Source organism: Sorex fumeus, unplaced genomic scaffold, assembly GCF_029834395.1.
Source record: "Sorex fumeus unplaced genomic scaffold, SorFum_2.1 ptg000019l, whole genome shotgun sequence".
In the NCBI taxonomy this organism is placed as follows: Eukaryota; Metazoa; Chordata; class Mammalia; order Eulipotyphla; family Soricidae; genus Sorex; species Sorex fumeus.
In genome coordinates this window covers 13,434,500-13,459,210 of record NW_026606076.1, presented here as the reverse complement: position 1 = coordinate 13,459,210, position 24,711 = coordinate 13,434,500, and the positions used below count along the sequence as shown (strand labels likewise).

Sequence of the window (24,711 nt, the reverse complement as noted above, 5' to 3'; positions counted from 1 at the left end):
GGGGTGGGGGGAAGTCCCCACCTGCTCTGGTTGGGGATGATACCCCGCTCCAGCTCCTGGAGGTCTCGGCCCATGCGCACCGCCAGCCACTGGCCCCCGCGGTTCTGGCTGTGTCCAGGACCTGGGTACAGCGTGTCCAGCACGTGGAAGACGTCCCCTCGGGTGAAGCCCAGGCCGTAGGGAGGGGAGGGTTCCTGCTCAAAGTGTGTCCGCACGTAGAAGGAGTCACCCACGCGAGACTGCACCATCTTCCGGAAGACTGTGGAGAGAGCAAGGGGCCACGGGGCCGGACAGCTGGGCACCCTCCCTGTCACCTAGGGCTCCCGTGACCAGTCACGCCATTCCAGTCACATGCTCACATGATCACACACATCCACACATGATCATACGTTGCGTGCTTGATCACACAGACGCACACATGTGTTGACATGATCACACACATGCATATATGGTCAGAGTCTCACATGCACATAATGATCACACACATGTATACATGGTCACACGTGCATATGGGCCCACACACATTCACACTGACTCACACACACTCACTGTCTTGCTACACACACACACACACACACACACACTCACACACACTCACTGTCTTGCTTCCTCTGGGTCACCAGCTCCACTTCCTCTCCCGCTGGCAGCCCCAGCAAGAACTGCACGGCCTCTTCCCGAGTCAGGTTCCGGAATGGGGTGTCGTTCACCTGCCAGCGGGAGAACAGGGATAGGTCAGGACCCCAGGAGAAAGCCCCCAATTCCTCATTAGGAACAAGGCTGCCCCTCCCCCTCCCAGCTGTCATTCAAAGCCCTGGAGATGGGGGGGCCGGGCCTTCCCACAGCTCATCCTCCCAACAGAGTCCTGTACCCAGGGCCAGGACAACCCCCTGGGGCGGCCTGACCAGGGCTCCCGGCATCCTGCTGTGATAAAAGCAGAACGCTGGGGCGGGGTGGGGGGGAGGGAGTGGGGGAAGCTATCCTCTAAAAATAGCAAGAGAACTGTTGGGCCAGTATATACTCAAGGTCACGGGCAGGGGCAGAAGAAGGTCAGGACTTTGAAAACAGGGTACAGAAGCCCCCAAGGTCACAACGGAGATGAAGCGATGTGCCCAGACAAGGTCGTGAGCCAAACAAGCAAATCTGGGACACTAGTAAACAAGGGCAGAACCAGGACAAGACCAGGACCCGGCCAAGGCCAGGGCTCTGTCTACAAAAGGTTCTATTGTCCTTGGGGGGTCTTGCCACTCCTCAGAGTGCACAGAGAGGTTGCAGGGCTGGGAGGATCAGCAGATTCGGGGCAGAGCCATATGCAGCATGCCCACGCCCCGTCCTCACCTGCAGAATCTCGTCCCCTTGCTGGATGCCCTGCCCGTCGGCCGGGCTCCCTTCCTGCACCCCCGACACGAAGATGCCCACATCATTGCCCCCTGCCACCTTCAATCCTATGGTCGCGCCCTTGACGAAACGGACCAGTCGCGAATCTGGGCTGTACCTGCGGGAGAGTGAGGGGATGGGTGGGTGGGGCTGCAACAGAGCCCCGCCCATCGTTGGGTGGGGCCACGGGGAACCACGCCAGTCCCTAGATGGAGTCGCAGGGAGTCCCGCCCCTCCGTGGGCGGAGCTTCAGGGAACCCCGCCCCTTCCCGCCCATCCACTGAGTGGGTGGAACAGGGAGCTGGGTCTGGGCACCGTGGGGCACGTACCCGCGATCCTCCATGCTCTGCCTGCTGGGCACCCGGTAGATGTCGCACCTGGTGGACCTGGGTGAGTCTGCAAGGTCACAGCCCTTGTGACCACCAAACCCCAGACTTGAGGGTAGGAGGTCCCAGCTCTTCCTTGCTTACAGGGACCACCCCCGACCCTGGTCGGCCCTGTCCACTCACGTGTTTCCGAGGCAGTTCTGGAATCCACCGAGCTTTCCCGCTGATACCTGTGCCTCTCCCTGGTGGGAACACACGGGGGTAAGGCAGTGCGGCGCACAGAGAGCTGCATTTGCCGAGGGACCCTGTACACCCCACGGTGCTCAAGGCTTACTCCTGGCTCTGTGCTGGGGAATCACTCCTGCTTAAGAGTGAGTCCTACTTAGAAGGAGCCCCCCCCCAAGAAAACGCCTCCTCCAGGCAGCCCACCAGTACTGCAACCTTCAGGGCTCACCCTCCAGGTTGAAAAAAAAAAAACTATAACTATGCCCACATTCCTCTCCTGCCTGACCCCTCCCATCTGATGGGGGTGGGTGGGCGTGGGGTACATACTCAGGGGAGTTGCTGCGGCTGGTGTCTGGACTCCGATGTCCATGTCGGGGGGGCGGTGGCACATGAGATGGGGGCGCCTGGGAGAGTTCGGAGCCCAGCTCGGAGATGTCTGTGGAAGAGATGAATGCGTCTCTTCGACAGCCCCGGCTCTGCCATTTCCCAGGGGGGCACAGCAAGGCCAAGAGGCCCAGACCAGGGGAGAGCTCGGGGAGATCCAGACCTGCTATGTGGCCTTGGGCAAGCTGCTGTCCCTCTCTGAGCCTCCTGGGACCAGCTCCCGGATGCCCACTTGGTCTTGCCCAGCACTCCCCGTGGCCCCTGTCCTCCATGCCAGACCCCTTCTCCAGGCCCTCACCATCCAGGAGAGAGCTGTCACTGTCACTGACGGCCGGGGGGATGTTCACCAGGAACTGCCCGCGATCCCTGAGCACCAACAGCGTCAGCTTCCCTTCCGACTTCTCAATCAGGCGCCGGGTGTCCCCCAGAGACAGGTTCTCGCTGGACACCCCATTGATCTGAAAGATCAGGGGGCCGGGGCAAAGGGCTGAGCACAGGTTTGCAAGCGGGAGACCCCGGATCCACACCCAGCACCACACGGTCCCCTGGCAGGGCCTGGAGCCACCCCCAGGCACAGAACCCGGCATCAGCCCCAAACCTTAATTACTTCATTTATATAAAAGCAAAAAATCGGGTGAGAAGGGGAGAGAGCTGGCCTTGCACGTGGCCAACCCCCAGGTTCGATTTCTGGCATCCCATAAGCATCACCAAGAGTAACTTCCTGAGCGCAGAGCCAGGAGTAACCCCTGAGCATCACCGGGTATGACCCCCCAAAAAAGCCAAAAAAAAAAAATGAATTTCTAAAAAATAGATATTTTTGAGTAGACTAGATTCTTGATGTAGGTGATCACTGACCACAAAAACCCTAAAAACAGGGGCTGGAGCGTTAGTACAGCGGGTGGGGCGTTTGCCTTGCACGTGGCTGACCCGGTTTCGATTCCCAGCATCCCACATGGTCCCCTGAGCACCGCCAGGGGTAATTCCTGAATGCAGAGCCAGGAGTAACCCCTGAGCATCGCCGGGTGTGACCCCCCAAAAAATTAATTAAAAAAAACATTTTTGAGTATGTTAGACTCTTGCTGTGGGCGATCACTAACCGCAAAAAAATCCTAAAAAACAGTGTTTTTTTTTTTCCCTCAATGTTGGGGCCACAGTCGGCGATGCTCCAGGCTGTCTCCTGGCTCTGCGCTCAAGGATCACTCCTGATGGTGCTCAGAGGCCTATGGGATGCCAGGGGTGGAACCCGGGTTGGCCACATGCAAGGCCAGCGCTCTCCCTGCTGGACTATCGGCTCCTCTCAGTCTAGTCTGGTGTTAATTTCCAGGCCTTGGGGTAGATCTGGCGAGTAGTCTCACAGCCAGTTTCTCACTAGATTCTTAAATTCTGGAAACAGACCCTCAGGGTTGGGGGGTCGCACTGATGAGTAGAAGCCATCCTTCGGCAGAGGACTCCCTGCAGTGAGTCCTCTGCAGAATCTTCTGGAAGCAGGAGACCTTTCGGGCTCCCTGGAGGCCTGGGCTCACCTGCAGAATGAGGTCCCCTTCCTGCAGGCCACGGTTGCGAGCAGCCAGGCCGGAATCCGTGATGTGCTTAATGAAGATCCGGCTGCCCAGTTTGACTCCAAATTCTGGGGACAAGAAGGGAAACTGAGGCTGGGCCTGGCCTCAACGCTGCCAGCCCTCCTCAAGAGGAATAACTCGGGGCTGGAGCCAGAGGACAGCGGGCAGGGCATTTGCCTTGCATGTAGCTGACCCGAGTTCCATCCCCGGCATCCCAGAAGGTCCCCGAGCACCGCCAAGAGTAATTCCTGAGTGCAGAGCCAGGAGTAACCCCTGAGCATCGCCAGGCTTGGTCCTTCTCAGGCGTCCTCAAATCCCAGACCCTGGGGAGGGGTCAGACAGCTCCATCTGGCCACACCAGGGCTGATCCCACCCTGTAGCTAGATGTCATCATGGGGGATGAAGCATGGAGGGGATGGCAGGGGTGGTGGCTGAGAAGGACCTTATTATGTCTTTTTTTATTTTTTGCTTTTTGGGTCACACCCGGCGATGCACGGGGGTTACTCCTGGCTCTGCACTCAGGAATCACTCCTGGCAGTGCTCAGGAGACCATATGGGATGCTGGGAATCGAACCCAGGTCGGCCGCGAGCAAGGCAAAGGTCTGGAAGGACCTTGTAATGATTTGGAGGCTGGAGCGATAAGATAGCAGGGAGGGCACCTGCCTCACACAGAGCCAACCTGGGTTTGATCCCTGGCATCCCTTAGGGCTGATCCCTGAGGGCAGAGTCAGGAGTCAGCCCTCACAAGTGTGGCCCAAACACAAAAGAAAATGGAACTGTGTGGCTGGATCAATAGCACAGCGGGTAGGGCATTTGCCTAGCAAATGGCTGACCCGGTTCGATTCCCATATGATCCCCGAGCACCGCCAGGAGTAATTCCTGAGTGCAGGGCAAGGTGTAACCCCTGAGCATCGTGAGGTGAGACCCCAAAAGCAAAATAAATAAATAAAAGAGTGATCCCTGAGCACAGAGCCAGGAGTAATTCCTGAGTGCATGAGTCAGGAGTAACCCCTGTGCATCGCTGGGTGTGACCCAAAAAGCAAAAAAAAAAAAAATATGGAACTGTTTTGCTTGTTTCTGGAGCCACACAGGCAGTTCTTGGGGCTCCATCCAGCTCAGAGGGCACTGCCAGGGGTGCTGGGGATCAACCCTGGACCTCTCGCATGAGAAGCTGAGCCCTTCCTGCAGGATACTGATGGGATTTATCTCTTCCAGGCCTGGCAGAGCTTAGCAGAGGGTGGGATGCAGCCAGGAACACCACCTCCAGGCTGGACGCACTTTCCCATCAAGCCTGACATGACCCTTTTATTTCTTTTTTTTTTTTTTTTAAATTTTGAATCTCACCTGGCAAGGCTCAGGGCTGACTCCTGGTCCTGTGCTCAGGAATGACTCCTGGTAAGCTCGGGGGGATATTACACCGTCCCCGCTGTCTCCTACTCTGACCCCAACATCCCATTTTCTTAGCAGCCAAACAGCTGTCGGGGCTGGGGCTCGAACTCTGGACCTTGTGCACTCCAGGTCCATGTGCCCCTCAAGCCTTCTCAGGCCCTGCAGACCCACTTCCTGGTGGGGGGCGGGGCATAGGCTGCATCACTATGACATGACCCATCGCAGGATTCATGGGCCATAATCAGGGCTGTCATCACCTGCCAGGGGCAGAGGTCACGCCTGGCACGTGGGATGCTGGTGCCCAAGTGTGGGTGAACTCTTGCCCTGGAGTGGGGGCTTAGTAAGGCTTTGAGGACCCCCCAAGGCATATTCCAGCTTCCAGAGTTGTCATCTCTCCGAGGGGCTCTGGATATTGGTCCTCAGAGGACACTGGACCCCTGGGATCCAGGACCCTATCATCTCAGGGGCTTACACCCCGGGGTCCCCTCGGCTCATGGGGTGACACACCCTCATCTTGGGAGCAGAGGGGGACACTGGTGATGGGGCGTTACACTTTATTTATTTTTTGCTTTTTGGGTCACACTCGGCAATGCACAGGAGTTACTCCTGGCTCTGCACTAAGGAGTTAGTCCTGGTAGTGCTCAGGGGACCCTATGGGATGCTAGGAATCGAACCCGGGTTGGCCGCGTGCAAGGCAAACGCCCTCCCTGCTGTACTATCACTCCAGCCCCGAGGCCGTTACACTTCAGATGGCAGCCAGGCACCTTAGGGAGCGGTGGGGTCCCTGGGGTCGAGTGGCAGCTGCCCCTGGATTCGGGGCAACGAAGGGGTCTCCAGGGCAGCCCCCTGGATGGGAGGTGACGGGGTCCCCGGAGCTGCGCTCACCTTCGCTCTCTCTCCTCCGCACAAGCACCGACTTCACTGGCCGCATCTGGACATCCTGCCTCGGCAGCCGCTTGAAGCCGGACACCAGGGCCAGCCCGTTGGCCTCGGAGCCGCCCCCGGGGCTCCTGCGCCCTCGGCTGCGGTGCCCTGCCCGGGACCGGCGGGAATGCTCGTCCCAGGAGCGGCCTGAGCCACTCGAGGTGTCGCCCTCATAGCCACGGCCCTGGTCGGCCTCGTCGTCGTCACGGGTGCCCTTGTGGGCATAAGTGCCCTGGCTGGAGGGGCTGACCTTGGTGCTGGGCAGCTGGATCCTCCGGGGACGTTTGACCGTCTGTTGGGGGGCAGAGCCGGGGGTAGAGTTCATGGGTCGGATCCCTCACCGACCCCCCGGGAAACCTGGGGGTCTCTGTGGTGACAGAAAGAGGAGCAGAGGGCTGGAGCGACAGCACCGCAGGGAGGGCACTTGCCTGGCATGCGGCCAACACAGGTTGGATCCCCGGCATCCCAGAGGGCCCCCAGAGCCTACCAGGAGTGACCCCTGAGTGCAGAGCCAGGAGTCAGTCCTGAGTGTCACGGCAGAGAGCGAGGGCGCTGGCCTTGCACGTGGCTGAGACAGGTTTGATCCCCGGTATCCCCATAGGATCCCCCAAACACAGCCAGGAGTGACCCCTGAGCATCTCTGGGTGAGGCCAAATAAAATAAATTTTTATTTATTTTATTTTATTTTTGCTTTTTGGGTCACACCCGGTGATGCACAGGGGTTCTTCCTGGCTTTGCACTCAGGAATGACTCCTGGTGGTGCTCAGGGGACCATATGGGATGCTGGGAGTCAAATCTGGGTCGACCGTGTGCAAGGCAAACGCCCTCCCCGCTGTACTACCACTACAACCCAAGAATAAATTTTTAAAACGAAAAACATTTTACGGTGTTGGACATCTTGCCTTGCATGCAGTCGACATGAGTTGAAGCCCTGACACAAGGATAAGGTTCCCCAAGCCCACCAAGATTGATCCCTGAGCACAGAGACAGGAGCAAACTCTAAGCACCACTGGCTAAAGAAAGATAGAAAGAAAGAGGACTGGAGCAATAGTACAGCGGGGAGGGTGTTTGCCTTGCATGTAGCCAACACAGGCTCGATCCCTGGCATCCCACATGGTCCCCCAAGCACCGCCAGGAGTATTCCTGAGTGCAGAGCCAAGAGTAACCCTTGAGCATCGCTGGATGTGACCCAAAAAGCAAAAAAAAAAGAGAGAGAGAGAGAAAGAAGAAAGGCAGGAAGGTGAGGGGGAGGGGAGAGGGGGAAAGCAAACAAGCAAAAGAAAGAAAGAAAAGAAAAAGAAGTGGAGGGGTGGAAAGACCCCAGAAGACAGAGCAGAGGCCTGGGACAGTTTGATCAGACCCGGGGCTCGATTCCTCACACAGTGCCAAGAGAAGCCGTGAAAACCTCTGGGCCTGGCCCTCAACCCGCACCCCCGCCCACATCAGGTTAAAAACAAGATCAGGAGCAATTGGGGCTGAGTAGGGCCACCCCCCCCCCGACCCCACTCACGATATCTGCCACCCTGTGACATGTCTTCAGGATGTGGATGGCGAAGCTGGACGTGACCGTCTCCATGGAGACGCCATTCACCATGACAATATGGTCCCCTGTCCTAGGGGGGAAGGGGGGTTCAGGGAGGAGTTGTAGGGGGTCCTGGAACCCCCCGATCTACAAGGGCTGGTTCTACGATCCCCAAGACACTTATTGAATCCCCCCCATGCTTCTGTCCGTTCCCTGACAGAATGAGTGACCTGGGGCCAGCGAGCACACGCGTTGCATGGGGAACGCTGGGAGCAACCCCCAAGTTACAGAGCCAGGAGGAGACCCCAAGCACTGTTGGTTGAGTGTGGCCCCCAAAAGGACAGGAGCACCCACTTCCAAAGGTCACGGAGCCCCAGGCTGAAGGGGCAGAGGCTGGGACGGTGGCTGGAAGCAGCCCCCCACGGCCCTGCTCCCGGCACCCCCATTCTAGCCTCTGTCTCTGAATGTGGTCTCCTGGTCACTTGATGCCACTTGGGGTCCAGCCCACCTCCTGGGCTCCCCCTTCAGCTTCCTTTCCTCCTATGGGGCAAAGGGGAAGTTCCGGGTTCCAGGGTCCGTGAAGCCCGTCCGGTGAGTGCTGCTGGCCTCCTTCCTGGGCCCCGGCACCTCTCTGCAAGCTCCCATGGCCCTCCAGAGGTCACTCACTGCAGCTTGCCCACCGCCGGACCCCCAGGCACTACGTCCGAAACCACCACGGCGCCTCCAGCTCGGTCTCGGCCCCCAGAGATGGCGATGCCAAAGCCCTTACGAGGGTCCTGGGGGAGAGACAGGATGAGGGCCCGCAGCTCTGCCCACGGTCACGTCCACTTCCACACCAGTCTCAGCCAGATGCCCCGCCCATCTGCACAGAGCCACGCCCATTCACACGGCGCCCCGCCCACCAGCCCAGTGCTCAGCTCATCTACACAGAGCCCCGCCCAGCCACCTGGCTCCCCGCCCACTGCCCCGCCCATCTGTCCAGCGCCCCGCCCACTTCCTCTTCTCTGTTCTTTGCCTCACCCACTTTCACGAACCCTCTTCAATACCACACCCACTCCACCCCTCCCAGCTCGGGCTCCGTCTGATGCCCCATTGCCCCGCCTCTCTCCAGGTTCCCAGCTCAGTTCCTGCCTTCTCTACCTTATGACCCCCCAAGACCCCTACCCCAGTCCTACCCTGCCCACTGACCAGCCCCTTTCTACATAATATCAGGCTCTCTCTGCCCCTCCTTCCCCTCCCCTCCCTCTGTCCCACCCACTTCCACAGAGCGCATGCCCCAAGCAGGGGTTCACCTTGCAGATCGTGGCTGTGTGCTGCTCCCAGATGGTCATCTCCTCCATGGCCAGCACCTGCGTGGGACAAGCAGGTGAGATCACGGGCACCGAGGAGGGCATCTATGGACCCCAACCCTGAAGGAGTAACCCAGGTTTCCGGCTCAGACCTCAAATGTCTGCATTTTCAAATCACCAAACGGATTTATTATTTGGGGGATGCATACCTGGCAGGGCTCAAGGGACCCTCTGTGGTGCCAGAGATAGACCTAGATGGGTGCAAGGCCAGCACCCCACTCCTGCTTCTCTATCTGCTCCCCTCACCCCAACAGACATAAAAACTCTGAGCCCAGAAACAGTGTGAAGGGGCCGGAGTGACAGTACAGCAGGGAGGGTGTTTGTCTTGCACGCGGCCAACGCGGGTTCAATCCCAGCATCCCTTATGGTCCCCTGAGCACCGCCAGGAGTAATTTCTGAGCGTAGAGCCAGGAGCAATCCCTGAGCATCGCTGGGTGTCACCCAAAAGGAAAAAAAAAGTGTGGAGTATTCGATAGATGGGTGGGTGGAGGGACCCATTGGAGGGATGGCTCCCCAACACCTTGTCTCGAAGTCCCCAACCTCCCTCCTATGTCCTGGGAGAAGAGCATTCATGATGAGTGGATGGTGGATGGTTGAGTGGATGGAGGGGTTCATCCATGCACCCACACAACATCCATCCCATCCCACCTTTACCTTGTGTGGGGCTGTGCTGCCCCTCAGGGGGTGTGGACAGGGCTCCTCCTCCCTAGCCTGTGTCCCCAGCTCAGGGGAGTGGGAACTCTGGTCCCAGGCACTGGGGGTTCCAGCACTTTTTGTTTTATGGACGACACCCAGGAGGGCTCAGGGCTTACTCCTGGCTCTGTGCTCAGGATCTGGCGGGGCACAGAGGACCATAGGTGAAGCCGGGGATCAAACCCGGGTCGGCTGCGTGCAAGGCAAGTGCTCTAGGTGATATACAGTCACTCTGGCTCCCCAGCACCTTGTCTCGAAGTCCCCAGCCTCCCTCCCTATGTCCTAGGAGAAGAGCATTCATCAGCATCTGTCCCGATGGACTGAGAATGAGACAATTATTGATCTTTCTCGAATCTGTGTGTCCTTTACTATTATACAGCAGAGGCTGGAGCGATAGCACAGCGGGTAAGGCATTTGCCTTGCACGCGGCCGACCAGGGTTCGATTCCCAGCATCCCACATGGTCCCCCAAGCACCGCCAGGAGTGATTCCTGAGTGCAGAGCCAGCTGTGACCCAAAAAGAGAGCCAGAAGTAACCCCTAAGCATCCGAGCATAGCTCAAGAACAAACCAGCCAACAAAGAAGTTCTGCTCTGTGCTGGCTGCAAATGAGCACGGACTGCTCAAGCCTTAGGACAGAGAGGTTTAGTAGCTTGCCTGAGGTCACACAGCGCCAAGGAAAGCTTGGCCACCTGGGACACAATATCCCTCAGTCAGATTTCCCAACCCACCCCACCCCTCCTGCTTTTGATTTTCAAAACAGCATCTTCTTTTGAGGTTCATCCATGCACCCACCCTCCATCCCTGCTTTTGTGCCGCGGAAAGTGCGTCCCTCCCCCCAGGTGTCTGGCTTTCCTGGCCTGAGATTAACAAGCAGTCCCCAGAGATCTGGGGTCCCCTGGGGAGGTGGGGTGCAGGTGGTCCGGGCGTGCTCTAGCTGGCGTGTGCTCTCCATGGACACTGCAGGCCTAGTGGAGCCACACCCCAGGGTCCCCACGCTCCAGAGGACAGGCCTCCCCACCTGGGCTTAGCTGGTCTCCTTTGTTCTGGCTTATTGCTTGTTTCCCGTTGGGGGTGGGGTGGGGGAGGGGAGGGGTGTCACTGCTGGAGATGCTCAAGGGATCTTGAGATGCTGGGGTAGAACCCAGGGATCCTGCAGGCAAAGCCTAGGATTCAGCCCTCTGAGCCGTGTCTGTGGCCAACTCACCACACATCCACCCAGCTTTCCATCCACCCATCCATCCATCCACCCACCCATCCACCCACCCATCCAACCACCCACCCATCCATCCACCCATCCAACTACCCACTCATCCACCCATCCACCCATCCACCCACCCATCCATCCATCCATCCACCCACCTACCCATCCACCCATCCATCCATCCACCCACCCACCCACCCATCCATCCACCCACCCACCCATCCACCCACCCATCCACCCATCCATCCACCCACCCATTCACCGATCCACTCACCCATCCACCCATCCACCCACCCATCCATCCACCCATCCAACCACCCACCCATCCATCCACCCATCCATCCACCCATCCAACTACCCACTCATCCACCCATCCACCCATCCACCCACCCATCCATCCATCCATCCATCCACCCACCTACCCATCCACCCACCCATCCATCCACCCATCCATCCATCCACCCACCCATCCATCCACCCACCCACCCACCCATCCATCCACCCACCCACCCATCCACCCACCCATCCATCCATCCACCCACCCATCCATCCACCCACCCACCCATCCATCCATCCACCCACCCACCCATCCACCCACTCATCCACCCATCCATCCATCCACCCACCCACCCATCCATCCACCCACCTATTCACCGATCCACTCACCCATCCACCCATCCACCCCCCAGCCCTCCACCCACCCCTCATCCCAGGGCCCAGGTCCTACGTTCTGTGAAACCAAAAGTGGGATAGAGAGTGGGTAGGGTGTGGGGCAGCCGTGCCAGGAGACAGACCTCCCTGCCATGGATATCCTGGTCCTAACCCCCCTTGCCCTGTCCAGGTTTCATCTCAATGTCACCTCCAAGAAGAGGTCACTCTGACAGCCCAGTTTAGACCTGTCTCCCGGCCCGTGCCACCCCAGTCCACCTGTCCCCTCTCCCTGAGCACTGGGGATGGAGCCGAGACTCTGCCCCTAGTGCCCTCCCTGGAGTTGTCCACGGCCATTCAAGCCCTAAAGCCAATCCTTTCCCCATTTCCTTTTGGTCCATCTCCAGCTGTGCTCAGGATTAACTCCTGCCGCTGTACTCACAGGTTACTGCTGGCAGGGCTCAGGGGACCATTCTTGGTGCTAGGGACCGAACCTCGGTATGTACAAGGCAAGTGCCCACCCTGCGTGATGTCTCCGGCCCCACCAGGAGAATCTCACCGGCCACCCCTCACCCCTCCTCGTTTCGTCTTTCGATCTTCAGGCCATTTCTAAGCATCGCAGATGAGCATGTTTGATGATCGATCAGCTGGTGAGTTCTGATCTTTCCTCTTGGGACCACAAAGTCAGTTTGGGGTGTCTCCTTGGTGTGTCCTTTTTCCCAAGCCTTTGCTAGGCCTGGAGAACTCCTACTCACCCTTCGAAACCTTAGCCTCAAGGTCCCATCCTCCCAGCAGCGTGTATCAAAATCCCCCAAACACATCCCTTACTGCCCTGATGATTGGGATCTGATGTCCCAAATGCCTCCCCTCTTCCCCACCCCACCCCGGCACTTCTAGTTTGGGGGGTACCAATCTGGGGCTGAGCAAATCTGAAGTCCCCAGGGGACCCACCCGTGGCGCTGTCCAGGCAGGTGGCGGGGAGTGTGAGGATGGAATGAATGGTGGAATCAAAGGCCAACGGCCCGCCCAGGGCTCCACCAGGTAAGATCCAGTTCTCCCTGCCCTCCCTCGGGCCCGCCCCGCTCGGCCCAGGTGCGCTCCGGGGGACGGGGCCTGCACGGGCCACGCCCTCGCCACCCGCTGGCCTTAAACACGGGCAGAGGCGTGTCCAGCGGGGACCGGCCGTGCCCAGTCCCGGCGCCCCGGGCACGTGGCGCGCGGCGGTTTCGGCCCCTCCCCTCCCCCCACCTGCCGGAACAATGGGCCGGCGCGGGGGGGAGGGGCCGTCCAGGCTCGCGACCTCCCTCCAGGGGGGCTTGCGGGGAGCCCAGGGGCTGCGTGGCTCGGGGGTGACACGTCCGCCGCCGCGTCCGCCTCAGTTTCCCCTCCCGGCGGGAGGAGTGAAAGTCCCGGTCGCCGCGCGCCGGGGTCCGCAGGGGCGTCCGCGCCGTCGGGGGGCCACGGGCTGAGGGTCCCGAGCCGGGTTCCTCCCTCCAGCCGCCGTCTCCCCGCGCGCCACCCCCGTCCCCGGGATGGGTCCCCGCCGCGCGCCCCGGACCCTCGTGGCTGTGGGTTGCCCTTTCCCCGGCCTTTCCAGAGAGGGGGACCCCCACTGCACCTGCGCCCCCGAGAGAGAGAGAAAACCTGGGGGGGGGGGAGATGCAGGAGAATGCAGACAGAACCAGAACCAGATTCGAACCAGAGAACTTGGGGGGTGCCCAGTGAGCGCGCGCGTCCCAGGCGGCATCTGGAGCGGGCGGGCACGCTGCAGCCGGCACTCCTCTGGGCCTCAGTTTCCCCACCGGTTCTGCAGGCAGAGAAGCGGGTCCCAGCCCCCCCCCGATCCCCGACCCCGGGTCTCCCCGCCCAGGGTGGGCTACTCGCCTGAAATCTCACCGCCATGGTGCGCCCCGGGGGGTCTCCAGCGCCCCCGCCCCGGGGTGGGGGACCCCCTCCCACCAACAGGCAGCCGGACCCCGCCCTGGGGAGGGTCGCGGCGGAGCGCGCGCGGGCTCGGCCCCGCCGCTGCACCTGCCCGGCTTCCTCCCGCGAGTCCCCGCGGCCCCGCCCCGCCGCCGGCACCGCCCCGCGCCCCGCGCGCTCAGGCCCCACCGCGCCCGCCGCGCGCTCCGACGCCCCGGCCCCGCGCGCCCCCCGCCCGCAGCCAGCCCCGCGCCGGCCAGAAGAGGGTCGGGGGCCGGGCCTGCCTGGGGCCGGCCTGCCTCTCCCTCTCCCCCCCTCCCTTTCTGTCTCCCTCTCTCCTCTTTCTTTCTCTGCCGGCCTGCCTTCCTTCCTGCCTTCCTTCCTCCCTCCCTTCCTCTTTCTTTCTTTCTTTCTTTCTTTCTTTCTTTCTTTCTTTCTTTCTTTCTTTCTTTCTTTCTTTCTTTCTTTCCCTTCCTTCCTTTTTTTTTGCTTTTTGGGTCACAATACACAGGGGTTACTCCTGGCTCTGCGCTCAGGAATCACCCCTGGCAGTGCTCAGGGGACCCTATGGGATACTGGGAATCGAACCCGGGTCTGCCACGTGCAAGGCAAACGGCCTACCCGCTGTGCTATCGCTCCAGCCCCCCTTCCTTCCTTCCTTCCTTCCTTCCTTCCTTCCTTCCTTCCTTCCTTCCTTCCTTCCTTCCTCTTCCTTCCCTCTTAGTCTTGGGGAACCGCACTCAGAGATGCTCAGGGCTGATTCCCAGCTTTGTGCTCAAGGATCATTCCTGGCAGGGCTTAGGGGAACCCTAGTTGGCCCCTTGCAAGGCTAGCACCCTATCTGTGCTATCACTCTGGCCCCAGGGGCTGGCTTTGTTTTTTGTTTTGGATTGAGTGTGTGTGTGTGTGTGTGGGGGGGGGGTACCAGGCAGTACTCATGCTTCACTACAGGCTCTGCAGTCAGAAATCACTCCTGGTGGTGCTTAGGGCTGTCCACTGGGGTCCCGGGGATGCAGGGGATCAAATCCTAGTTGGTCACATTCAATCACTGTCTTAAGATGCAGATCCTGAGCGGGAGTGAGAGTAGAGCAGGGAGTGTTTGCCTTGCGCGCCGCTGACCTGGCTCTGTCCTCAGCATCCCTAGGGTCTTCCAGGCACTGCCAGGAGTGATCCCTGAGCCAGGAGTTACCCCTGAGCACCTCCAGAGGCTGCTCCCAAAAACAAAACAAAAATAAATAAAAATATGCAGAACAGCTATCTGCTGAGACCTTACCCGGCTACACACCCGCTTAGGCTGGGCACATTCTTGACTCTCAGGGAGAATAAAGGTCAAACTTCTTGGCTTCGCCCCAGGGGCTGCGGTGCTCAAGATAAGACTAGGAAAGGGCAAGACCTGGAAACTCTCTACCTGGGTGAGTCAGGAGCGGCCTGGGCAGGTGAGCCACCTGGTTGAGCCTCACATTCCTTCCTGTTATGAAGAAAGTCTGCCCCGGGGCCGGGGCCAAGCAGTTCCCCTGCCAGGCCTCTCTGACTCCAGAGCAAAAAGGGACAAAGCTGGATACAGACACCCCCCAGCCCCATCCGGTGGAGAGAAGAGAGACAGAGAGGACATTGGGAGATTGGTGGAAACTGGAAGAAATGGGCATTCCAGTTAGAGTTTCGAAGGCTGGCTAGGAGTTCGCCAAGATCGCAAAACAATGTCGTCAAAATCTTTGAAGCTCTCCTCCAAAAATAAATAAATAAAGAACGGTGGCAAGACTGAATTCTGCCTTTGGCTTGGATTTGCTCCCAGCTCCACCACCACCACACCTCAAACTGTAGGGTGATGTGTCCCCAGGGCATGCCACGGATCCCCTGCAGCACCAGGAACTGCTGTACCCCAGAGAATGATCCAGCCCCAGGTGTCAATCTTAATGAGGTGGACAATGTCCACTTGAGGGACAGGAGATAGGACAGTGGAGAGAGTGCTTGCCTGACCTGCGGCTGACCTGGGTCCGATCTCCAGCATCCTAGAGGGTTCCCTGAGGTCTCCAGGAGTGATCGCTGAGCACAGAGCCAGGAGTCAGCCCTGACTTGCCAGGTGTGGCCCCCAAACAAGAACGTTCACTTGAAGCCCCACTAAGAAGACAACTGGGGCTGGAGCAATAGCACAGCGGGTAGGGCGTTTGCCTTGCACACGGCCGATCTGGGTTCGATTCCCAGCATCCCATATGGTCGCCTGAGCACCGCCAGGGGTAATTCCTGACTGCAGAGCCAGGAGGAACCCCTGTGCATCACCGGGTGTGACCCAAAAAGCGAAAAAACAAAAAAAGAAGACAACTGGCCCAAGACACAGCACCCCTCTGCTCTCTGATCGATGCCCACTCCACCGCTCCCCGACTGACCCTGGGCTCTGACTATGTATGCCCGGCGCAGCCGTCCATGCATCAGTTTCCCCCCAGGTCAGCCAGCCCTTGGCACGTACAAAAGGGACGAGACTTGGGGCTGGAGCAGCCATAGCACAGCGGGTAGGGTGTTTGCCTTCCACCAGGCCGACCCAGGTTCGATTCCCGGCATCCCATATGGTCCCCTGAGCACCAACAGGAGTAATTCCTGAGTGCAGAGCCAGGAGGAACCCCTGAACATCGCCGAGTGGGACCCCCCCAAAAAAAAAGGCACGGGACTTTATCCTAAGAAACTACTTCGGGATGGGGACCAGCTTTGCCCGTGACCGTGCAATGCCAACTTCAGCCGGGAGGGGGCAGTGTGGGGAGCGCGGCTGGAGGGGCGGGGGAAGGGAGACTGCTGGGACAGTCCTGCAAGTCCCCACGCTGCCCCACTTTCTGCGTGCCTGTGGGGAAACTGAGGCCCAGAGCTGGGTAAGTACTGGGAATGGAGGTCCCCTCCCCCCAGTCTCCGGGAGGCATGGAAGCCTGGAGGTGTGAATGAGAGGGTGGGGGCAGGGGAGCGGGGGCGCGGCTAGGCTGGGCTGCAGGGGGTCCGGCGGGTTGGTCTGTGGCCCCACCGGTCTGACCGGAACTCGGGAATGCCCTGGAGCACCCGGCACCTGGGCTGGGCGCTGGCACACACAAAGTGCCCACTGTGCACACACAGGATGGGACAGGAGCGTCAGTGAGACTCAACCTGAGGCACGGCCCTGAGAGCCTGAGCTGAGAACTGACCCGAGAATTGTACTGAGCTTGAGGATGGTGCTGAGAACTGAGCCGGAGAGAGGGATCTGACAGCAGGGAGGGGGAGGGAGGAGCCTGGCCCATCTGGGAAGAACCTTCCAGAAGAAGCAACACGTGCAAAGGCCCGGGGGCAGGACAGGGCTTAGTCTGAGGAGCCCGGAGGATGGGGGAGGGGAGGGAGCGCACAGAGCAGGTCCGGCAGGCTCTGATGGACGCTGGGCTTTGTTCCCCCGGGAGGCCGACCTGGAGTTCTGCGGGGGCGGAGAACTGGGCCCAACAGCGTCGTCTGGTGGCCACTTCAGGGAGCGCAGGACGCAGGATATTGAAGCTGGCCCAGGTGGGTATTGCTGAGCAGAACCAGGCCGGCTCAGAACGAGAGGGACAGGATAGTGCCCCGCCAGGAGTGATCCTGAGCACTCGGGGCTGGAGAGATAGCACAGCGGGCAGGGCGTTTGCCTTGCACGCGGCCGACCCGGGTTCGATTCCCAGCATCCCATAGGGTCCTCTGAGCACCGCCAGGAGTAATTCCTGAGTGCAGAGTCAGGAGTAACCCTGTGCATCGCTGGGTGTGACCCAAAAAGCAAAAGCCAAAAAAAAGTCCTGAGCACTCCTGGGTATGACCTCCCCCCCAAAAAAACTTTATTCCCGCCCCTCTTGGAAGCCCGGCAAGCTACCGAGAGTATCTCGCCCGCACGGTAGAGCCTGGCAAGCTCCCCGTGACGTATTCGACATGCCAGACACAGTAACAACGAGTCTCACGATGGAGACGTTACTGGGCCCGCTCGAGCAAATCGATGAGCAAGGGGAGGACAGTGCTACAGTGCTAACCTACTTGGAGGAGAACTTCAACAGAAATAAGAATGTGAATGAGAAAGAGGTGGAAACTGCAAATCGGGGTGAGAATCATTTGTATTTTGCAGCCTGAGAACCTGCCCTGCTGAATCACCTGTGAGGCTGGAGAGAGAATGCAGGGTAAAGCACCTGCCAACACGGATTCCAGTCCCCACACCACATAGGGTGGCCCGAGCACCACCAAGTGACCAGGGGTCACTCCTGAGCTTAAACCCAGGAACAGAGCTTGCTGGATGGGGCCCTAGCCCAAGCATGCCCTCTCCCCCCCAAAAAGAGAAAGGAATAGTTTGTGATATTATTTCAACTGACAGATTGTTTCGGTTTGTTTTTTATGTCTTTGTTGGTTTCCGGGTCTCTTTTTTTTGGCGGGAGGGGTAAAAAAGGAACAGGCCACACCCAGTAGTGCTCAGAGCTTACTCCTGGCTCTGCACTTGGGAATTATTCCTGGCAGGGATTGGGGGACAAGATAGGAAGCAGAAGTGCTGGAGAAATAATCCCCCGGGGAGACGACGTGCCTTGCATGCGGCCAACCTCGGTTCGATCCCTGGCATCCCATATGGTCCCCGAGCACTGCCAGGAGTAATCCCTGAGCATCCCTAGATGTGCCCCCTCCAAACAAAATCAAAAATAAAAGAGGGTGCCTGGGATAGACCCCGGGTCAGCCCCATCCAAGGCCAAGAATCTAGCGGCTGTGCTATGGCTTCAGCCCACCCAAGTGACAGATTGTGATGTGCAGAATTGTTTGTGGGCAGAATTGGAGCCTCTAGGTACTGCTTGGAATAAGTGCTAGGGAACTGGCTGGAGAGACAGGGCAGGGGGGAGGGCGCCTGCCTTGCACACAGCCCACCCAGCTTTGATCCCTGGCACTGCATGGAGTCCCCTGAGCGCCACGAGACGTGATCCCTGAGCTCAGAGTCAGGAGTCAGCCCTGAGCACTGCCAGGTGTGGAGCCCAAACCCAACCCAACCCAACCCAAAGGGCACCAGGAAACTGCTGCCTGATCTTGAGTTCAGGTCCCTGCTTCTTCCCTGCTCGTGCGTTGGTGCATTTTAGTTTGGGTTGGGCGCCACATCTGTGATGTTCTGGGGCTGCTCCCAGTTCTGTGCTTGGGGGTCCTCCCAGTGGCTCTCTGAGGTCATACAGCCCTGGGGGCGGGGGCGGGGTGGATGAACCGGCATGCGGAAGTCTGAGCTCAGCCCACCCCACCCCCACCCCCAGACCCAGTGGTGGGACTTTCTGTAAAAAGTTTCTTTTTCTCTTCCTGGTCTCAGCACCTACAACAGCACAGTGTGTGTAAGCAGTTGGCGCTCAATAACTGCATGAATAGCTTACAGGGACGCTCCTGAGGCTCGGAAAAAGGCCAGTGCTGTGAGTGGCAGGCTCAGCAATGTGGGGGCGCCGGATGGGGTCTATACTTGGGGGGAGCAGAAGGGTAGAATTTGGGGTACAGGTGCAGAACTAGACTGAAGACGGGACTGGAGGCGGGGGCAAGGGTATGGGCGCGGGCACTCCCTATCCCAGGCCTTGCACATAATCATAGAACCTTGTTATGATTTCTGAGGGTGGTCCCTGTCAGCCTGGGACCCCATAATTCACCGCCCATTTCTCTCCTGAGAGTTTCTCTCCCCTTAAGCGCAAAATCTCGGAGCTGGAGCGATAGCACAGCGGGGAGGGCATTTGCCTTGCGCGCAGCCGACCCGGGTTCGATTCCCAACATCCCATAGGGTCCCCCGAGCACTGCCAGGAGTGATTCCTGAGTGCAGAGCCAGGAGTAACCCCTGAGCATGGCCGGTGTGACCCAAAAAGGGAAAAATAGAGAGCAAAAGCTCTATGAAGCCCTCCCCAACCATCACTGCTCTGGGGGTAAGCAAGACCTGAGTGGCTCAGAAGGGGAAACTGAGGCAAGGGGAAGCAGCGGGCCTGGGATTCGTGTCCCTCGCCGTGTCCAGGAATGGGGCACAGGGGTGGGATGGAGTGGGGTGGAGGGGTGGTTGGGAGGGGGGACTTGTCTGCAAACCCCCTCCACCTGCAGCCCACCTCCAACCTTCTAGAAGATTCTATCCTCTTCTTCTTCGCCGTCCCCGTCCATTCCCCCCGCAAACAAAGTGCTGTCCCTTGGGTGCCCCTGACCGCCCAGTGCCACATTCCAGAAGCGGCTCCACCCAGAATCTGACCCGAGTCTCTTTCGCCTTCCCGTCCTCTGCTTCCACTGCTGGCTCATCCGCCCCACGCCCTTGCCGGGGTTCCCCTAGATCCATAAAGCCGGCTCTGGAATCCAGGAAAGCGCCCCCAGAAGAAGCGTGGACCGCGCCCCCGACGACCCCCTAAACCCTGGCTCCCGCCCCCAGGCCGCGCTACCCGCGGTGGCCAGCAGGGGGCGAGCGCGGCCCAGTTTCCCACGCGCCGCGGGCTCGGTCCTGCCCCGCCCCTCGCCCCTTCCCCGCGCCCCCGCGCCCCCGCGCCCCCTCCTCCACGCACCCGCCCTGGCCCCTCTGAACTGGAAAATTCCACCCCCCACCTCTCGCCAGCTGTTTCTTTTCGTTTCGTTTTTGTTTCCTTTTTTTTTTTTTGCAATTGGACCACACCTGGCTGGTGTTCAGGGCTGAGCTGACTCCCGGTTCCGTGCTCGGGCATCACTCCTAGAGGAATCTTGGGGGACCCTGCGGGGTGCCGGGAAGTCAAACAACCCTGGTCGCCCCCCGTGCAAGGTAATTTGTTGGGCTGGGCGCAGAGTGTTGCATGGGTAGACCCTGCACTGCCCCAGTTAGCTGAGTATTGCAGGGAGTGACTTTCGGACCCCCAGCCTGGCTAGGGGAGCAGGCCCCAAACCCCCCAAAAGAAAACATCATCCTCAGGGCTCAGAGAATATCCCTGTGGCTTCGAGCCGCGCCTGGTAAACATCACATATTGCTCGGCCTGAATCTGATCCTTGGTACAACACAAGCCTGGGACATGCGCAGACCCAGCGCCTCCCGTGAGTTCTGCCCTGGGGGCCCCTGGAGCCCCAAGTTTGCCCCCGAACATGTGCATGGGTCTGGGTGAACCCCACCGAGAGGCCGGGCAGCTGCACCCAAGGGAAGAGATAACCTACGGGCTGCGTGGACAGATGGGAGATTTGATCCCAGCACGTCAGGCCTCACCAGGCACTGCTGGGAGCAGCCCCCCCCCATGTGTGACCCCAAATGAAGAGCCAATAAATAGGACCTGAGTGACGAGACAGAAGGCAGGGCGTGCTGGCCTTGCATGCAGTCCCCCAAACCCCGCCAGGAGTGATCCCTGAGTTCAGAGACAGGAGTCAGCCTTGAGCACGGCCGTGTGTGACCCCCCCCCAAAAAAAAATAAAGACAAACAAACGAAAGAGACCAGGACAGGAGCAATAGGACCCTGCATGGAGCCGACCCCAGCTTGATCCCCAGCATCCCATCGGGTCTCCTGAGCACCGCCAGGAGTGACTTCTGAGTGCAGAGCCAGGAGTGAACCCTGAGCATCACCAGTGTGACCCACAAAAAAAAACCCCAAAACAGGGGCCTGAGTCAATAGCACAGCGGGTAGGGCGCTTTCCTTGCACGCGGCCAAACCAGGTTCGATTCCCAGCATCCCATAGGGTCCCCCGAGCACCGCCAGGAGTCATTCCTGAGTGCAGAGCCAGGAGGAACCCCTGTGCATCGTCAGGTGTGACCCAAAAAAAGAGAAAAAAACCCAAAACAGAACAACAAAAAAAAAAAACTGGACCTGAGAGATAGGACAGCAGGGAGGGCCCTGGCCTTGCACACAGCTGAAACCGGGTTCGACCCCGGGCACCACCTAGGGTCCCCTGAGCACAGCGCCAGGAGTCAGCCCTGAGCACTGCCGGGTGGGGCCCCTGAACCAAACCAAAACCAAAAACTCAACAAACACAAAAACGGGAAGAGCTAGACAGGGAGGAACTGAAAGGGAAAAAAAACCAACCCAGGACACAATTTCTGATGCCATTCACTTCCTCCTCACGCCTCCGGCTCCTGGCCTGGCTCTTGGCACCCAGGTCCCCGTCTCAGTCTCCCAGGGGTTCCCTGCTGAGTCCTGGGGCCCAGAGCAGCCCCCAGCCCTGCACACAGTAGGTGCTGCCTCAAGGCTGCCGGCCGGGGTCACCCCTCCTCCCAGCTGTGCCTGGTGTTAACCGGGCCCATTCCAAAGGTGTCCCGCCACCCTCTGCAAACAGACCTCCTGGCTCCCGGCCAGCCCTGCAGGAAGTGCGGGGCTCACACGCCAGCCGGCCCGTGGACTTTCCCCAGGCTCAGGGCCGCGGGGCTGTCTGGGGGGGGGGCTCTCTAGGAGATGCCGCCCATGGGGTGTGGATGGAGGAGACTCCAGCCCTCCCCGCAGCCTCAGCACTCTTACCTTTCCATCCTGTGGGCTGAGCAGCCAGCAGTGCTGTGCAGCTCCAGGCCGCTGATGACCCTCTCTGAGCACCTGGCAGAGCCGGGAGGCAATGGGGACCAGCTAGCTTTGGGGAGGTGATTCTGATCTCCCAGGGGGGTGAAACGGCAGCATCCCCACACACCCCTCCGACCGGAAGTCTGAGTCCCCTGTTCTGCTAAGGAAACCCTCGCCCGCCACCCCCCCCACACCTGTACCCCTCAGACTCACTCACAGGTGCCGGCGAACTGAAATTCCCTCTAAATCAAACGGGGGGCCGCGGAGGAGAACTGGGAGCCCGGACTGTCCCAGACAGGGTGGGTCTGACCCATAAGCCGCCCCCCCCTGCGGGGAGGGGACCCCCCCAGACGCCCAAGGCAGGTTCTGCCCACCTGCGCCCAGGGCCCACGCCACAGGCACTGTTTCCTGGACAAAGAGAGTCAAGTGTGCAACCGGACACTTGGCTGGCCAGAGCGCTCGCTGGCATTTGGGGGGAGCCGGTGACCCAGAAAAAAAGGCTCTGAACCCCCAGACCGTCCCCACCGCCCCCCTCCCAGGAACTGGGGTTCCCTCTTCCGCAGTCCCCTGTCCGCTGTGGACCACCCCCCCCACCGTCGGGAGAGTGGGGGACAGGCTCTCGCCCCTCCCGGCCTGGCCCTGGCCCAGTGGGGGCTCAGCAGGAAAGACTACCCGGTTCTCGGGGTGCTGCGGTTAGCCCCCCCTTCCACACACACACCCCGGGGTGGGGGGGGGGAGCAGGTGCATGGAAATCAGAGCCTGCTTCAGAGGTTCCGGCCGCGCCAGCCGCCCTGGGCACCCCGCCCGGGCCCCGGGTCCTGCAGAGGAGGATCAGACCGGCCTGTGCGCCCTGGGGTCCCCCGCGCCCCTGGCCCCCCGCGCCCGGGCCCACAATGCACCTTTCAGCTCAGAGTCGCTGGCGTCTGGGAAGGCGGCCAGGGCCGTGGTGCCCGCAGATAATCCCTTAGAAACTATGTCAGATGCCCACGCACGGGGCAGCTTCCTGCTTCCCGGAGCTGGGGGCTGGGGGGTGGGTGGGGATCCAGGGACCCCCGCAGTGGAGTTGGGGTGTGGGGCAGGGCACCCGCGCCCCAGGCCAGGCCCACGACAACGACTTGGACGCTGGACGGGCCGTTGGTGGTGGGGGGGGGCGGGCGGGGGCGCATCTCACCTGTGTCGGAGCCTGCGAGGATCCTGGGTGGGGGGCCCACCTGGCCTGGGGGGCGGAGGGGAGCCCCGAAACTTGGTGGTGGGAGGGCCCCACGGGGCCCCACGACTGCTCCCTTGGGCAGGTCCCGGGAGGGTGCAGGAACTGGCGGGAGCGCCCACGAGGGGCAGGGCAGAGGGCGCGGCCAGCAGGCTCCTGTCGCAAGGTTGTCCCCACGTGGGCCCGCTGGCCTTAACCCCTGCGTGCCCGGCTGCACGCAGGCCCGGTCCAGTTCCCTCCATCCACCTGCACAGGAGCCAGAGAGTGTGCAAGGCCTGCTCAGGGCACCCCCCACCAACCTGGCATTTTTTCTTTTTCTGTTTTTTTTTTTTTTAGGGGGGTGGGGTTTCCCAGGAACTGGTTCTGGTCAGTGCCCAGGAGCGGAGGTGCCAGGACTTGGGGTTCCCCGTGCAAAGCTGCACTCAGCCCTTTGAACCTCTTCCCTGCCCCTGGGCTTTTTACTGTTGGGGGCACAGCCCGGGGGTTCCACCAGGTCCAGATGCCGTTAAGGCAGAGCTCAGGCATCAAGCCAACACCCTGCCGGCTGAGCCATTGTTTTATTAGTTTTCAGTGAATTAATTAATTAAGTTAGATTTGGGGGCCCACACCCGGTAGTGCCTAGGGATCATTCCTGGCATGGCTTGGCAGACTCTGTGGGAGTGTGGAGATCGAAGCCGGGTCGGCCGCATGCAAGTCCAGTGCCCTCCCTGCTGTCCGATTGCTCTGGTCTCTTTTTATTTTTTTTCTCGCTTTTTGGGTCACACCCGGCGATGCACAGGGGTTCCTCCTGGCTCTGCACTCAGGAGTTACTCCTGGCAGTGCTCGGGGGACCCTACGGGATGCTGGGAATTGAACCCGGGTCGGCCGCGTGCAAGGTAAAGACCCTACCTGCTGTACTATCGCTCCACTCCTCCTTTGGTCTCTTTATATAAATATAAGTTGGGGGGGTTAGTTTTTGGACACCTACTAGTGCTCTGGGGATACTCCCTGCTCAGTGCTCACTCCTGGCAGTGCTCAGGGGATCAGACCTTGGGCCTCCTGTGTGGAAAGCCGCCTCCAGCCCTGGGCCACTCATGGACCCCTTGAGTGTTTTCAATTTTTTTATTTTATATAATTCTTTATAATTTTACATTTTATTTTATTTTGATTTGTCTTTTTTTTATTTAAAAATATCATATTGGGGCTGGAGTGATAGCGCAGCGGGTAGGGTAGGGCGTTTGCCTTACATGCGGCCAATCCGGGTTCGATTCCCAGCATCCTGTAAGGTCCCCCGAGCACCACCAGGAGTAATTCCTGAGTGAAGAGCCAGGAGTAACCCCTGTGCATCGTGGGGTGTGACCCAAAAAAGAAAAAAAATCATATTAATTTTGGTTTGGTTTGGTTGACACCTGTCAACACTCAGGGGTTACTCCTGGTTCTGCATTCAGGAATTCCTCCTGATGGTGCTCAGGCCGACCCAAGGATCGACCCAGGGTCGGCCACATGCAAGGCTAGCCCCATCCCCACTGCACTATTGCTCGAACCCTTCCTTTATTCTGTTCTTGTTTTGTT

At 59.7% G+C, this 24,711-nt stretch overlaps 1 protein-coding gene across 1 annotated transcript in view; it reads right to left on the bottom strand.

Moving 5' to 3' along the window:
- TJP3 (tight junction protein 3) overlaps positions 1-23,213 on the bottom strand; it is a 33,823-nt gene extending 10,610 nt beyond the window's left edge. Inside the window, exons 1-13 of the mRNA XM_056113078.1 lie at positions 23,125-23,213; positions 8,996-9,052; positions 8,370-8,479; positions 7,692-7,794; positions 6,143-6,473; positions 3,833-3,936; positions 2,608-2,767; positions 2,253-2,361; positions 1,884-1,942; positions 1,704-1,770; positions 1,336-1,492; positions 599-707; positions 22-259 (exon numbers count right to left, since the gene is read on the bottom strand). Coding sequence (XP_055969053.1) covers positions 22-259; positions 599-707; positions 1,336-1,492; positions 1,704-1,770; positions 1,884-1,942; positions 2,253-2,361; positions 2,608-2,767; positions 3,833-3,936; positions 6,143-6,473; positions 7,692-7,794; positions 8,370-8,479; positions 8,996-9,043 — 1,595 coding nt within the window. The 5' untranslated portion in view covers positions 9,044-9,052; positions 23,125-23,213. The remainder of the gene's footprint in view (positions 1-21; positions 260-598; positions 708-1,335; positions 1,493-1,703; positions 1,771-1,883; positions 1,943-2,252; positions 2,362-2,607; positions 2,768-3,832; positions 3,937-6,142; positions 6,474-7,691; positions 7,795-8,369; positions 8,480-8,995; positions 9,053-23,124) is intronic.
- Positions 23,214-24,711: the final 1,498 nt, after the last annotated feature.